We start from the raw sequence: 15,577 nt of genomic DNA on the forward strand, positions 1-15,577 counted from the left end.
GGGCGGGGCGCCGGTGGTCGTGGGCGGGGTCTCTTATCCCCGACCGGCCAATGAGAAGTGTCCCTGCGCCGCGTCGACGCGTGACACGGCGGGTAACGACGTGCACTTGTTGCTCGGTCTCCATTCATTGGAAGGCGCCGCGGCCGAGGGAGTCCTGCGCCGACACGGAGCGGAACTGCAGCTTCACCTCGCACCCCTGCTCACAGGTCGCTCTTTTATTACAACATTTTATTCAGAGCGGTTCTTTTTATATATATATATATATATATATATATATATATATATATATATATATATATATATATATATATATATATATATATATATCGATGGTTTAAAAGAGACTGGATCCGTCAGCCGATTAAATGCCCGAGGATTTATATTTATTACATGTTCATTTCATTTTCAAAAAATTAGATCATCATCATCTGCTGTCGCGCTCGGCCGCGTCTGACCGGGTTCCGTTTTCTCTCTCGGCGCATATTTTGCTTACACGATACGACTCGCGTGGGCTCCGCGCTGGCAGGCGACCGAACGGGCTGCCCACGCAGCTTTAATGTCGCCATCCATAATAACCCTGCTCTTGCAGAATTCTCATCTCGCCGCCGGGCATTAACGACGTGTCCGCGTGTTCCGTCGACGCCCCCCCCCCCCCCCCCCCCCCCCCCCCCCACCACCACCACCCCACGGGCTTTTACGTGCTTTTTACATCTTTAATTCGCGGGCGGCAGAGCGTGTAACGCTGGAGCAGCGTCGCCTACGCTGCGGCCACAGATCGCTCCGGGACGTTCCCCGCAGCTGCGAAGACGACTGCGCCCCACGCTCGGCCCTTAACCACTGACCTTTGCCCTCCTCTGGGGCAGGAAGCGGAGTGATGTGGGGTAAAGGGGTAAGGTAAAAGGGAAGTAAGGTTTGGGTGTGGTGGGCGCCAGATGTTTGGCCCCTGCGGCCCCCCCCACCCGACTCTTTCTCAGAAAGCCACGCCACGCTGCACCCAGCCGAGAGGCTTTTTTGATGAACACCGGCCAGATGACCTTCCCGTGTCGTGCCGAGCCCGTCTTTTCGACTTGAGAGTCCTGAATGCGTTCTGTTTCTCTGTCCCTTACAGGACGCTGTTTTGATGTCTGCACTGCAGCTGTCACTGGGGCCATGTGTGCACGCTGTTCTGGGCGGCTGCATCTTTCTATTTGTCACCCTGCCTGGCCTTTGCGCAGGTAAGTCCCTGTTTGCAAGATTACAAAAACCTAAATGATGTTTAAAACCCGAGAGATCCCGTTCATATCGGGACCCGTGGACCGTTTCTCTAATTTGGCTGCATCTGAACCACTGAAACCGCGCAGCACGATTTCTCTACGTCAGCCGCTTTGGTGCCAGACTGCCTTGTAAAAGCACAAAGGGAACGCTGCGAGCACTTTCCAGCTCATTCACCTTCATGCACCTTTCTTTGTGCCCCCTGCCATACGCTGCGGGACGTCCCGCTCGCTTAACGCTTTCACTGCTTGTTTTGAAGGCAACAAGAACTGCAGTCATCCACTGGTTCCCGAGCATGGCGGCTTTCGCTGTGAACCGTCGCCGTGTCGCGGCTTCCCTCTGAAGAGCACCGTTCACTACTTCTGCGAGTCTGGATACGTGCTCCCCCCCGGCAGCAAGCACTATTCCCGCTGCCGCAACGGGGAGTGGGCGCCTAGAGCGCCCAGCTGCCAGCCACGTTCAGGTGAGCGAGACCTCCTGATGCCACATGCAAAATGGCTTCATTTGTGCCTTCTTATCCTGAAACTTTGTGTTTTACTTTGTATAAGTAGTCTTGCCTTAAAGTAGTCTTAAGGCTGCAATGTCTGTATCTGCATTGCAGCACACAAGGCTGCGTTGAAATGAATGACAAAAAGCAGAACGAAATATTCACGTTTAGAGGAAGCTGGGCACAGATTTCCTGTATCCTATTAAACCAAAAATCGCATGTGAAATGTCACAAAGGATGTCTGTGGCATTTTTAGTCGGGCAGCTACACGAACGCTGCGGCGCGTTGTACGAAGAGCTAAGCGCCGAAGTAAAACTGTAGACGCCACTTCTTCTTTCGACACAGTACCGCGCAGTGAGAGGAAACCAACACAGTGCAGGAAGTGAGCAAAATCATTTTGCTAACCAGCAGCTTTTCCTCCTTTGCGTTAAATGACCACAGAAAACTACTGCGTCACACAGAAATACAGCAAGAGCTCTTGGAAAAAAAAAAACAACCATCTAACCACATCCAGGTTTTACGTAGATCATGTGGAACAAGTTTTTATAATCTTCCCTTTATTTCGGGTCAGGAGGAAAGCATCCTGAGGACAGGGTGGTCAACTCCGTCCCAAGCGTTGCCACTACAGCTGTGGGAGTTTCAATCTTTCTTCTAACAACAACCGCGTGCATGGTGGTGAAGTCTCGTCTCTACCCCTGTCAGAGCAGCAGGTACACTTTCATCCACATTACATTAAAAATAGATATATTTGGGAAATATTCTCATGAAAATATTTGCTCCCCTTCAGCCGGCGATCTTCTGACCAGATGGACCTTGTAGTTGACGGCCTGCCCGTCTCTCTCCCCACCTATGAGGAGGCCGTGTATGGGAGCTGGGGTCAAAGGTTGCCCCATTTCCCAGGACCCACACAGCTCCTGCTCGCACAAGAGACTCTGGGACCTGAGCAAAGTTCTTCCCAGCTCCGCCCCGATTCCACCTGCGGTGGCGATGCGTCCAGTCAGAGCACAGAACAGCCGCCACCTTACGAGGAAGTCCTTTCCAGATCAGCCCAAGGCCAACGGAGCATGCGAGATTTAGAAATGGACAAGGTCATCTAAATCAGTGTTTCCCGACCCTGGTCCTACGTTAATTAGGCCCGGGCATTACTTAATCGCCTAATAATGAGTGGGGCAGATTGTGAGGATATGTGGGTCGGAACACAAACTGCCTGGCAGATGTTCCTCCGGGACCAGGGTTGGGACCACCTGCTGGTGGTAAAATCTGCTGAATAGCCTCCTAGCACTTTCCAGGTTAAAACCTTTATGCACGACAGACTTTAAAAGTCTTAAAGGTGACTGCAATGTAAACGAAGAAACGTGAGGTGCCACAGTGTGATTTGTAAAACAGAAGAGGGTGTCACATCTGGAGTGTGATCTGATGAACGATTGACTAACAAAGCTTATTATGTGTTTCTATAGAAACACTGTATGTGTTAATCCTCCAGTGGTGGAATAAATGTTAAAGGGACTTTTATACCAAGAGTAATATTATTCTTTATTAGTCCTAAAATAAAAATGAAACGAACGGTTGCATGTTTTACACAAGTGTGACTCTTGAGGACCAACAGTGGTGTGAAAGTGGAGTCTGGAAATGTCATCCAGGCTTGTTGCTGTATCAAACTTGCCAATGAGATTTAAATATATCCCTGGGTTAAAAAAGACAGATAGAGAGCGAGCTCTATGGTCTCTGTCTCTCTCTCTCTGTTGCCCTGTCTGGAAGAAATGTAGTATTTCAGAAGCGGTGATGTTTACATTGTCAAACCTGTACATAATGCGTAATTGCACAAAATACATTAAATATTTCTAATTGTTTCATTGTTGTCAGACTGACGTGCTTTTTTTAATTATTATTATTACATGAGCAGAAGCTGAAACTGTGATTATGTAACTGGTTCAAAGAAACACTGCTAACGTTAATCCCGGAATTTGTAAGGAAATTACATGAGCGCTCTCATCTGTGTACAGACACGCTCTGTAATGGCTTAGCAGTCGATTACAGCGGTTTGAGGTGAATGTAACGCACCCAGTAGAGAGTTTACTGTTTAACCGCTGCTTAAGTAATCCACATTAAATGCGTTAAAAGCACTAGCAAATTAGGGATGAGTGCGATTATTTAATTTTAGTTTTAATAGATGGCTTTAAAATGATGCCTGAAGAGACAGTTTTAGCTGTTCTGCATTTCATTTGGTAACATGAACTGAAATGATTTACTCTCTGAACACAAATGCAAATAACCCTCCAGCATTTCCTAAAATGATAAAAGCAATACATAGGGTTTATATATATATATATACACACACACACACACACACATATATATATATATATATATATATATACACACACACACACACATACATACATACATACATATACATACATATATATATATATATATATATATATATATATATATATATATATATATATATATATATATATAAAAAAATGCACTTATGAGCAAAAGAGCAAATGTAGACTGTACTGCATACAAAAAATTATTATGGTCTGCGTCATTCTAACCCTCACTTTAGAAAGTGTCTTTATGTCGTCTGGAAGTAATTTATACATGGAACCAGAGGAGGATGCTCCATGAGAATTGTTCATTCAACTGAGTACCGACAAACCTGCTGTAATGCTGAAGGAAAACAATCGTGTCTGTTTCAGCACGTACTGAAGCCCGGCGTATACGGGGGATGGTGGAACATCTCTGAGCAGAGTCATCATAGAGTCACTGTGAAAGATTCCGACCACTTCCTCCACAACAGGTAGGTCAGAGTGGTGGCTTCTCCTGGTCTTCAGGCACAGGTGTCATATTAGATTCTGTGTCCTGGCCTGGAGACGGAAAGCCGTCACCTGTGTGGGGACGTCTGTGTCGAAGTTCAGGGGCTTGGTTCTCCCAGTCCTCAGTCACTGCCTGCACCAAGGTCTGCAGAGGATGGAGAGCGTGCAAGATAAAAGCTGATGTGGAACCATAATGGGTTCTTCATAGTAAAATACAAAATTATTTTAAGATAGTTATTCAGTGCAATGTAGTTTTCAAATGTAGTCATAGCAAAGTGACAATGATGACTACATTTAGAAATGCATTTGTTAAAAAGAGTCTCGGCAGGTAGGCTAGCTAGCTAGCTCACCTGATTTTCAGCCATGGCTTCTTTTGCCATGTAATATTCTCTCTTGATCTGTATCTCTACTTCCTCAGGTATGTCTGGAACCATCAAGTCAATCATACGACCAATGAAGAACACCACATGCTGGGCAAAATGTAGAGGAAAATGACAACTTAGTATCGAGCTGATGTGATTGTGGCGGGTAGATTCAGAAAAATACCCATATCCACTAATAATAAAAGTCTTGTAACATTTATTTATTGTTGTATAAGTAATGTATAACCACTAAACATACACTGTAGGGATGGACTGTATATGTTTTTAGATATGAGTTAAAGTTTCTCATGCACTGAGTTGTGAGTTATGGCAGTTGAATACTGTGGGATCATACACCAAAATGATTATTAGGTCTGCAAATTTGTAAATTTCAAGAAGACAAGGATAAGTGTGATGTAACTATTAAAATTTAAAATATGATATCCGGCGTGACCTTTGAAAACCTGAAGTGCTTATGCTTATAAAAGCCACAAGGAAACCGTAATAATTATTTGCTACCAATCAAACTGCTTCTTGGAAGGTAAAACACACGAGGACACATGAGGATAACACCTCACCTCAAAAATGATAACGAATGATAATCGAATGGCCAGTAAGTGGTAATATTCGGGTAAATGATGCCCCCTCTCATCTCTTAGGCCTCGATACCTGAGAAGAGGGTAAAAAGCTTTCAACAACAACAACAACGCAATTAATGGATTGAAGTACAGTAATGGATTTCGTCTCTAAAGTGCCGCCCTAGAGATGCTGTGTCGGTCTACCTGCATGTTGTGTCAGCGCCGGTAACGCTGGCTGGGGCGACAGACAGAGTGAAGTTGATATAGCCCTTCAGGCTCCCCTCGGTAGTGTAGCGGTAGTAGAGACGTGGCAGGAAGTCTGAGGTGAAGGCAATCAGGAAGGCCTGGCAGTGGAAAAGAAAACGTGTCATCAGAAACTGCCATCTGTAAACATCCTTGATAGACTAAACACCCCCACTTTTCCCCTCTCCAGCAGGTTTATCACACTTCCTATCTATTTTTTTTGACACAGTAGTTGACGAGGGCCAGTAGAGGGCTTCCCTGATGCATGTGGGATCAGTCATCTCTTTTCTTTTGTTACTCTCAAGTTTTAATAAAGTTCCTTCAGTATTGACCATTATGCACCCCTGATGCAATAGATATTGTAATAACATGGGAACCAATCTGGTTCCCACAGGTGCCTGCCCAGAAACTGGCACCTAATTGTCCCATACCAGCTGTATGGTGCTTGTGTTTGGTTTGATGGTGGTACGAGGGGGATAGTGGTGGTCTAGCAGGTAAGGAAGTGGACTCAGAAAATCGGAAAGTTGCCAGTTCGAATCCCGAAACGCCATGGTGCCACTGAGCAAATCACCATCCCCACACACTGCTTCCCGGCGCCTTTGATGGCTACCCACTGCTCCAAAATCCTAAACAGCATGACTGACTGCTCTACAGTCAATGGGTTTACAGCAGAAAGAATAATTATAATATAAAAAAATAATAATTCTTGATGTGTTGTCTTTGTTTCTTTACTAACCAGAATGTTCAGTTTCTAATCATAGTCTACTATGGTTTCTACATAGTCTACTATAGTCTAATCATAGTCTATATACACTGCAACCAGGTATTAGCAAGAGATGAGCCACACATTAACTAAATTAAAATATTTTATGTTAGGATGTTAGGTTGTCAAACATAACATTTACATTTACATTTAAGGCATTTGGCAGTTGGAAGTTACAATCGATGAAGTGATCAGTTCTAGTTCATTAGGACCCCAACTATGAATACAGCTTTGTATTCACTCTTGTTGTAGATTCTGTACATAAGTTAGACAATAAGAATGTTACAAGTTAATCTAAATATTCTTTAAAGAGGAAGGTCTTGAGCTGCCATTTGAAAATACTCAGTGACTGAGCTGTTCTGACCTCGAGGGGAAGTTCATTCCATCACCAAGGGGCCAAGACGGAGAAGAGTCTAGATGAATGTCTTCCTTTTACCTTCAGAGATGGAGGGACCAGGCGAGCAGTACTGGAGGCTCGGAGTATACGAGGTGCAGTGAGAGGTATAATAAGGGAGGAATCATGGTGCTACTCCATGTTCGGCTTTGTAGGCCAGCATCAGTATTTTGAATCTGATGCGTGCAGCTACTGGGAGCCAGTGGAGGGAACGTAGCAGAGGGGTGGTGTGGGAGAATTTGGGAAGGTTGAAGATCAGTCGTGCTGCTGCATTTTGTATGAGTTGTAGAGGTCCGATAGTACCTCTGGTTCCATACCTCTGGATGGTAGCATGCTTGCTATGAGTAAATGTTGTTTAATGCAAATGTGTTCAGAGCCAAAAAGACTTGATTATGTTTTTACAAGAATATATACCACACATGTTTAAACACATTGTCATGGAAGGATATCCAGAATAAAAAGGAACAGCTAACACTGAAATAAATCTATCTATTTATTTATTTATTACCCATGCTGCCCTGACGGTTTTCTAATCCCTGTTTGCGGGGTGTAGGGGCCGCACAGGGATGGGGCGGCAGGAGATTATCTGACTGGCTGAAGCAGCATCCACCTTAAATAGTCCTCAGCAGGCTGCAGTCCCTGCGCCGGTAGGGGGTGTGGTTCCGCGAGGTTCACAGCCAGAAATCTATTTCCTTTTTTTTATCGGTATCTGGTGATGATCTCTGCGCCCACTGAAAATTCTGATCTATTAGGCATTCTTTTACAAAAAAAAATATCACAGCTATCAAAAGTCTCACACCTAACAAAAGGAAGGGGGGAGGGGGCGGGGTGCTTTCAAATAAAGCACATTTCATTCATAATCCACAATTAATTTTTCCTGTTTCGTGCGAAATCACAGAAATAATTACAAACCGAATCTGCGCACTGAAGTGTCTACTAATTTACGCTGGGGTGATCCTCAGGTTGGAGGATGGGTGTGGATACTGTAGTGCTCGCACATGGCACCAAACAGGCAAAGACCGCCCCAGGCTATAACACATGCTTGAATAATGTCATTTCAGTTATTAAAAATAAACAATAATCCATCAACAGCGAGCATTCTTAGAACATGTAGTTCATTACGAGCCTATATAATACCTCTGGGTACATTCAAGTCTAAATGAAGTGAAAGGAGTGCCGTTACCATGGTATTATCGGAACAGCTGTAGTTATGCGCATACATACACCAGCTTGCAGAGATGTGACTCACGTTGCTGATCACTGCCAGGTGGGTGATGATTTGCAGGATGGTGAGCCAGATCCCAATGTCCTGAGCTCTCTCTGCCACAGGCCTGCGGTACTCGCACACAAACTTCTGGGCATCGAGACGGACCTCCACCCAGTTATTCACAAGGGCGAATAGTGGTGCCAGGGGACATGCTGCCACAAAGATGGTGATGAATCCAAACTGCAGAACTGGAAATTAGCAAGAAATGTGTTACTAAATGTTAGAAAAAGAACTTTTGCTTAAAGGACAATCCACTGGATCCACTGATAATGATTGTCTGATCAGATTGAGGAGTAGGCCAGCTTGTACATAATGAGAATTATGTACCAAGCATTACAATGCGCAGTGATTCTTGACAGTTCATATAAAAACATTAATACTTGAATTTAGAATAAATGAATAATAAATTCCTCAGTTAATGTAATTAAACCAAACATTGAGATCAGTGACCTATATTACAATTGTATGTCACCCATTTCAACCCCATCATAGCGATCCTCTATCATCCTCTATCACATCATAGAGTGTAATAGTTTCTGACCTTCCAGACCCAGCTTTAATGCAGCTTGTCTGGCCAATAACGCCAGTCCATTTAACCTCTTGTAAACGTGTGACTTCCAATTATCTTCACATGATTGCATAACATTGGTCCTAAAATTCCAAATTGTGTGATTGAATCAACGCCTTATATACTGTATACAGTCCATTTAGTGCAGTGCAAGCCAGGTAGTTATGTTGACTGACAAGTTACAAGTGAGGCTTACCCATCTCCAGGTACTCATCGAACAGTCCCTCGCACAGGAGCAACTCATAGTCCGTCTCCCATGGTGTGGTCTCCTGTCCTTTCTCTGAGTCGCCCCCACCATTATTTCCATTGGACGGATGCAGTTTTCTCTTCTGCCACCAAGCTTTCAACTTCCTGTACGCAGAAGAGAGCAGTTGGTGGTATATTGACAGGAGAATGGTGGATGCTGAGAGCATTAATACTCACGGCCAGACAAACTCCTGGACATTGTTGATGATTTGTTTGCCCACCATTATAACCAGCAGCTCCTGGGCAAGTTCAATGAGACAGCCTGCTGCTCCACACTACATAGGTCAAACAATTTCAAAAACAACAAGCAGAGCTATAACCTGTTCTGAAATATCATGCTAAAAATGTCCAGTGCAAATGTCCACTTACATCCTCATTCCGAATTCCCATAAGTGTGTTATAGTTTCCAGGATAGCCAACAAATCTATAAAACAGCATCGCTTCAGTCAACTGAGCAACACCCCGTCACATTCAAATTTACAGTTTCTCTACAAACCTGCCTTTGAAGAACGCAATGTAGACAGGGGATGAGTAAAAATTGACAAACTGAAAGATGAACACCTTCAGGATGAAGGCATCCTCGTATTTTGTTTGAGTACGATGCATCTCTGTTGATGCCATTAAAAATCCATATGAATGTCAGATTCTGTAGGCCTTTTGATGAATCATTTGATGTAAAAAACAATTCAGAAGAAGATGCTTTGCTCGTCTTGGTGTTCACTCACCCCAGCGTGTTAGGACTCGGGCAAGATATGTATAGAGCTTAGAGAGCAACAGGATCACCACCAAGTTCAGTACCGACCCTGTGAGACTCGCTATCCTCCCAGCCTGGAGGAACATTACAGATGGGGCTAATTATGACCCTGTGGACACAAATATGAGAAAAATTGTGGAAAGACTTACTGTAAACATGAAGAATCCACTACTGGATCTATGGATGATGATGCTGAGAATGGTGCGATACAAAATAATACCGATCAGGAACATCAGCACCACAGCTATCTGTGAAGACCCAAAATATCATGTTGACTGGAGCAGCGATTTAAAGTTGCAAACGTGTGAAATATATTTGATCAAGACTGCCTAACCATTACAATGATGACCATGTTGCCAGTTAAGGAACGGCGGAAACGGCTGCTCTCTGGAAAGTAGGGCTCCTCTGCACCAGTTACAGGGTTGCGCACAGTCATGGGCGCCAGGGCAGTAAACTCGGGCCTTGGACGTTCCTGCACCAAGAGGTGCTAATCATGACCCAGGCCAAAGTGTTCAGATAAAATGTGATCTAAGACTGACCTCGATATCTTCAAACTCAGAGCAGTCCCATCGATGGGCAAGGACAGCATTTGTACGTTTCCAATACTCCAGGAACGTTACTGCCCACAAGGACATGAAGATACTAAAGAACACTGTTCCGCCATTATCAAACAGTAGTCCAGCCTGTTGACAGATATACAGACACAGACTGATTGGATGGAGTTTCATAGACAGTCACACCCACCCAACTCACGCACCTTAAAGGTGGTGCAGATGGTGGACAGGTTCCAGAGACTGCATATACTGCAGAGTTGACACATGACGAAGGTGTCTCCGCTTTCGCAAAGTTCACGCCTGCAGAAGGAACTTTGAGGTCACCATCAGAATGCAAACGCTTGCTGAATGCCCAAAGGTTTCAAAATAGTGTTTTACTCACGCAGGAACATCTGTGACCATAAGCCAAATCCCAAACAGAGACACCAGAGTGCCCACCACTGCTGCAGGCAGCAGCCATCCCGTGTAAAACCCTGCAGTCAGATTAAAGGCAAGTTATTTAGGAATTATTTATATCTACTTTTTAATAGAATGATTTGCAACTGAAGCTTATGTCAGTATCAAAGTACTCCAGTGTCTTGAAAACCTGACATTGGTCCATTGAGTTAAAAATTGAAACAGACATCAAGGTGTGTTCTCGGCCCACTGCCACTGACACAGTGTGTTCACGGTGAGATAAGGATAACAAATACAGTCTCTATTGGCAAACATACCCAGCCAAGCAAAATACAGGGCTATCTTCTCGCCATAGTACTCGCGAATGTGATCAAGCGGCTGGTAATTCTTCCAACATGACCAGCGAGCCCAGTAGTGGTGTAAAATCTGTCGAAGGCTCAGGGAACGGGGATCCACTTGGACTCTTGGCTGCTCATATGGTCCCTGGAGGACAAGTCATGTGGCGTTTAGACTGTGAGACAGTAGGCAGAACTATTAAACAGTGCAGTTGTGGCACTATGATTTAGGATTGTGGACATGAAGCATGATGATACCTCATGAAGAGGGTATGCTGCAGTGAAGATGCCTTCAGCGACAAGCCTGTCCACTCCCACTTCTCCTCTCTTTGTTTTCCCATATGGAGTCCGGGCTAAAATCTCATAGAGCTGAATATATAAGGGTGCAGTCAGATAAATATACTGAATGAAGCAGATGAAAATGGGACATGGTAAACTTGTCCCATTGGTCCTACTATAAACTTACAATTTGATGTCTTTGGGTGTTCTTGAAGAACGTGGCCTTCTTTTCATGGCCCAAAAATCTGCAGACCCACATGATCAGACAGTAAGTCTCAAGGAGACCTGACTTTGTGTGTATATATGTGTGAGTGTGTATGTATTCAGACGTATTTGCTGTTGTGAGGGCTGACTCACTTGTTTGCATTTAAGGTGTTGGTGGACACAGGTGTGCTCTGAGTAAACAGTGTGTGTGTGTGTGTGTGTGTGTGTGTGTGTAATATTAACACACACCTTCCATGCCTGCTGCACTTTGAAACACCTGGCATAGATTCTGCACGGTCTACTTTGTCTTTACCTTTACATTTTACTCTCTCTTATAACAGGACGGCTTTATTTCTTTGAATCAACCTATTTTCAACATTCTTTTTTCCATAGGATGCTCTGATAATTAGAATGCTATCATAAGGATGATAATTATGATTTCAATTAAATTTGAAATAATAAATCATATTAGCACATCACACAATGGTATATTTTGTTAATGTACAAACCTTTCATGCAGCCAGGCACCTTGTATCTGTAGTTGGGGTAGGGTTCAAAAATGTAAAGAGGTTACTCTACCTCTCCAGCTTGTTGGTGCGAAACTGGCATGTGTAAAAGTCTGGGGGAGGGTTCGGTACATCCTGAGCCATCATATTAGGAATGCTCAACTTCTCAAGAACCTTCTCTGACCAGTTAAGGATTGGGGTTGTGACAATCTATGAGACAAGAACTAAGTATAAATGACAGTGACAATTGCCAATGCTCTTGACCTCCAGTCTTAGGGTCAGAATTACCTGCAGTGGAGCTCGCTGGCCAATCTCCTCAGCATAACAACAAAGAACCTCCCATGGGGCACTGAGAAGGACATAGGTGATCTTTTTATTGCCCTGTTGAACTTCACTCTGGTCAGAAGAAAACAATCAACACATGAACATAATAATCTAAATATTTTGATCTGACAAAAATATCTGTTATAGTGTTCAAAAAATAAACAAAAAAACCTAATAGCTACTCAATAGCTCTTAAAAAGTTGGTGTATTTATTCATTTGTTGGTTAGTCCCTCCCTGTAGCGTGCTTAAATACAGTCATACTCTGAACCTTTGAACCCAGACCCACCTCCTCCTGTAGGATTCCGGCCTCCTGCAGACCGGACAGGAACTCCTGCCTCCACTTCTTGTGAGAGTTATCATCAGAGTGGCTGATGTGCAGAGACTTTTCTGACTCTTCAGCCTTGAATGTAGACAATTCCTCCTCCCAAACCAGCACAAAGTCTGTCAGAGGAACCATTTCACAAACATGCATAACATGAACAGCGCGTACATGAACAGTGTATTCACAGGTATTGTTTGTTTTAGGTTCTCAGTTACTGGGCCAGCAGAATTCTTAATTCACTAGCCAATAAGCAAGGGGGTATGGTTTACTGTAAAATACACTGTCTCAATATTTACAATGTGACTACATGTGACAGGTGACTAAAAGACATTATGCTTCAGAGAAGGGATAAGAAAATAGGTTTATAGGAAATAGGTTTATAGGTTTAATAGTAAAAATTGGTTTTCTTCACACAAGCACATACCATTACTAGCACAAGCACAGACACTAAACTCATAGTTCCATTGAACATAAAGACCAGTGATACAGAATTAAAACCGTATGCTGATAGATGTAGACATAAATCTACATGTAATACATGCAATTTATGGAGACTGTGTTGACATAACTTACTTGATTTAAAATGTGATGTGTAATTACAGACTCACCAATGTGGGTGACCCCATCCCTGAACACATTCCTGTCTTTGTGAGGGACTGGACTCATCTGTGCACAGATACCATACGCAAAAATCAAACCAAACTGTTCCTCAGCCTTTTTACAGTTCATCTTTCTGCTGCTTCAGACTCCTTTTAGTTTACTGGTTCAGGAAGAGGAGGGGAGTGTACGAATGTGGTGATGAGTTCTTTGCCTTTGCCTTGTCAACACACCACTTTCCTTCCATTGTAATCAGGCGGCCTGATTGCTGTAAGACCTCATTAATGGCATCTTTACCCAAAACAGGAGGTCAGCCACTGATACGCACACACTCAAAGCTCTTACGAGCCCGACTAACCTCTGCGTCTATGCTTCCGTAGTTTGGATCAGACTGATTGGACAGGGCAATGAGAGTGGTGCTGTCTTCTTTTTCAGCCTTCTTTCGTATCATCATGGCACGTTGCTCCTGGTCCTTATTTACAGGTTCACACACACAATGAAGGTGAACTTGAATGAAGGTTCAAAAAACACAAGAAACGGCATTCCCCGCACTTAATGCATTCAATTCATTCTGCACGCACGATCCCACCCACTCAACTAAGCTATAAACACCATTAGTGATGGATACTGAATAGATGACTGAGCCGGCCAGTGTTCACCTTCTAAAATGAAGGTGTGATCACTCCCCATGCCACAGCAAAAATGGGAGTTTGTTGAAAGGATAACAGAATACATCCCCGGAGTAACAGCATCTGTCACAGCAAAATAAACACCCCATGAAACCTGAAGTGCTAAAATACACACAGCAGGGAAACCATAAGCCATTAAGGAAACATACAGAGGCTACAGTGGGACTGGATGTGCAATATATATTTGTCTCTACTTGTTTGAAGTAATTGGACAAACATGATAAAATGAACATCTTTCACATGGCTGTGAAAAACTAGTCTAGAGGGAGGGTGTCAGTGAATCACCTTAATTTTTTACTAGAACTGAGAGGTTGACGTTGGCTGGTTATTTAAAATTTGAGGATGAGTGGTACGTAATATTGCAGTAATGTGTGACTGTGTCACTTACAGAACACTACCGGAGTAAAGTCGTGAAAGCTGGTTGCGGGTTAAATGCAGACCTCTCTTTTAATACTTATATTAATACTCATAAGATACTAATGCATCCCACTTAACAGAAAGGTTTTGTCTATCTTTGATGATCTACCTTTCATCTCACCTGGTTTAGGGCTGTCAACTTTATTCCTTCTTAACTCCTTCACCCTCTCTGCCTGGAGGAGAATTTCTCACCTCTTCTGGACGCCCCGTCAGCAGTGCCTGTGCCGTCGATGTTGGCGCATGGGTTTCTTTCTTTCTTTCTAAAGTCGAGACATGGCAGTTTAATAATTCCTGACAGGAACGATAAGAAGACAGGAGAGGAGGGAGCAAAAAAATAAAGGGAACTGGAGCAAGTGCTACAGATCAGAAAAGCCACAGAAAGGAAGTAAGAAGGAGAGAGATAGAGAAGGAAAGAGAGTTCCATGTAGGTGGAGCTCTCTCTTATCCAACCCCTTTCCTTTGCAAACATCATTCATGTTGAGCTCCAACGCCTGTCCAGTTGAAAAGCTTGATCCTAAATGGTCTATGTCTTCCTTCTTCCCTTACGAAACAAACGCATATACTAGAATTTATATTGTAATACATTGGTAAATATATTTCAATATTTGAGAAACTTTGGTGTAATTTAGTCAGTTAAATAAAAAACACTTTTAAATCATTGCTCTGCACGTGTTTCTAGACTTCAATAGACCTGAATATGGGTGAAAATCCTTTAAAAATGGGCCATGGTTGGTGGAGAATTCTTTAAGTTATTTGAGTTTGTTTAAGTCTCTTTGTGATCTTATGAAGCGATTGGCTCAGTGTGAAATGTGACGTTGGACTGACATTGGCATCTGTTTGCTAACAGGTCTGAGGCATTTCATATAATTAACCTGAATTTCTGTTCATTTGAAAAAAAAAAAAAAAACCCGCTAAAAAATATCAGACGCACAATTTTGATCAGAATGCAACACTGCAGTTCAGTAATAAGACTGGTACACGGTCCTCTCTGAATGCCGAGGTCTCTGATCCGGACGGCAGCTGCATGACATGCTGTCAACCTTCTCAACCTTTCTGCCGCTCCACTGGATTCCTGCAGCTGCCTGCATCACATTCAAAACACTTATGTTTCCTACCTAAAAGCTCTTAGCACCTCCGCACTGCACTGCTGCTTCACCGCTCCCGCCGTCACTACAAGAGAGAAATGCATCTAGACTCAAGGTGACCCTAGATGATATA

At 43.5% G+C, this 15,577-nt stretch overlaps 2 protein-coding genes across 4 annotated transcripts; one reads left to right on the top strand and one right to left on the bottom strand.

The window, feature by feature from the left end:
* The first annotated feature begins 117 nt into the window (after positions 1-117).
* LOC114769292 (sushi domain-containing protein 6) lies at positions 118-3,589 on the top strand. Of its 2 annotated transcripts, none has more exons than XM_028962173.1 (5): positions 118-206; positions 1,109-1,214; positions 1,511-1,714; positions 2,310-2,448; positions 2,526-3,589. In XM_028962173.1, exons 2-5 carry the CDS (start codon positions 1,121-1,123, stop codon positions 2,833-2,835), a joined length of 747 nt encoding a protein of 248 aa, XP_028818006.1. In that variant the 5' UTR covers positions 118-206; positions 1,109-1,120; the 3' UTR covers positions 2,836-3,589. The 2 variants fall into 2 exon arrangements, with proteins under 2 accessions (XP_028818006.1, XP_028818007.1); XM_028962174.1 differs by lacking the exon at positions 118-206 and adding an exon at positions 353-894.
* Positions 3,590-4,260: 671 nt separating this feature from the next.
* On the bottom strand, positions 4,261-15,502 carry ano7 (anoctamin 7). 2 transcript variants are annotated; one of them, XM_028962778.1, is made up of 25 exons: positions 15,475-15,502; positions 14,481-14,619; positions 13,612-13,725; positions 13,265-13,322; positions 12,621-12,775; positions 12,298-12,405; positions 12,083-12,219; positions 11,487-11,544; positions 11,279-11,389; positions 11,003-11,168; positions 10,672-10,762; positions 10,493-10,589; positions 10,275-10,418; positions 10,070-10,207; positions 9,885-9,983; positions 9,707-9,809; positions 9,478-9,589; positions 9,351-9,405; positions 9,159-9,256; positions 8,932-9,086; positions 8,150-8,355; positions 5,705-5,844; positions 5,501-5,591; positions 4,911-5,030; positions 4,261-4,705 (listed from the first exon to the last, which is right to left on the bottom strand). In XM_028962778.1, the coding sequence occupies exons 3-25, from the start codon at positions 13,705-13,707 to the stop codon at positions 4,550-4,552; spliced, it is 2,694 nt and encodes an 897-aa protein (XP_028818611.1). In that variant the 5' UTR covers positions 13,708-13,725; positions 14,481-14,619; positions 15,475-15,502; the 3' UTR covers positions 4,261-4,549. The 2 variants fall into 2 exon arrangements, with proteins under 2 accessions (XP_028818611.1, XP_028818610.1); XM_028962777.1 differs by lacking the exon at positions 15,475-15,502 and having other exon boundaries at positions 14,552-14,779.
* Positions 15,503-15,577: the final 75 nt, after the last annotated feature.

Source organism: Denticeps clupeoides, chromosome 19, assembly GCF_900700375.1.
Source record: "Denticeps clupeoides chromosome 19, fDenClu1.1, whole genome shotgun sequence".
In the NCBI taxonomy this organism is placed as follows: domain Eukaryota; kingdom Metazoa; phylum Chordata; class Actinopteri; order Clupeiformes; family Denticipitidae; genus Denticeps; species Denticeps clupeoides.

Excerpts from the sequence above, each read along its gene's own strand:
- LOC114769292 (XM_028962173.1), top strand. The coding sequence starts at position 1,121 with ATGTCTGCACTGCAGCTGTCACTGGGGCCATGTGTGCACGCTGTTCTG. Across the intron at positions 1,215-1,510 it reads CCTGCCTGGCCTTTGCGCAG|GCAACAAGAACTGCAGTCAT; the intron begins GTAAGTCCCTGT and ends CTTGTTTTGAAG. Across the intron at positions 1,715-2,309 it reads CAGCTGCCAGCCACGTTCAG|GAGGAAAGCATCCTGAGGAC; the intron begins GTGAGCGAGACC and ends ATTTCGGGTCAG.
- ano7 (XM_028962778.1), bottom strand. The coding sequence starts at position 13,707 with ATGATGATACGAAAGAAGGCTGAAAAAGAAGACAGCACCACTCTCATT. Across the intron at positions 11,169-11,278 it reads CAGCATACCCTCTTCATGAG|GGACCATATGAGCAGCCAAG; the intron begins GTATCATCATGC and ends CTTGTCCTCCAG. Across the intron at positions 8,356-8,931 it reads CGATGAGTACCTGGAGATGG|TTCTGCAGTTTGGATTCATC; the intron begins GTAAGCCTCACT and ends GCTAATTTCCAG.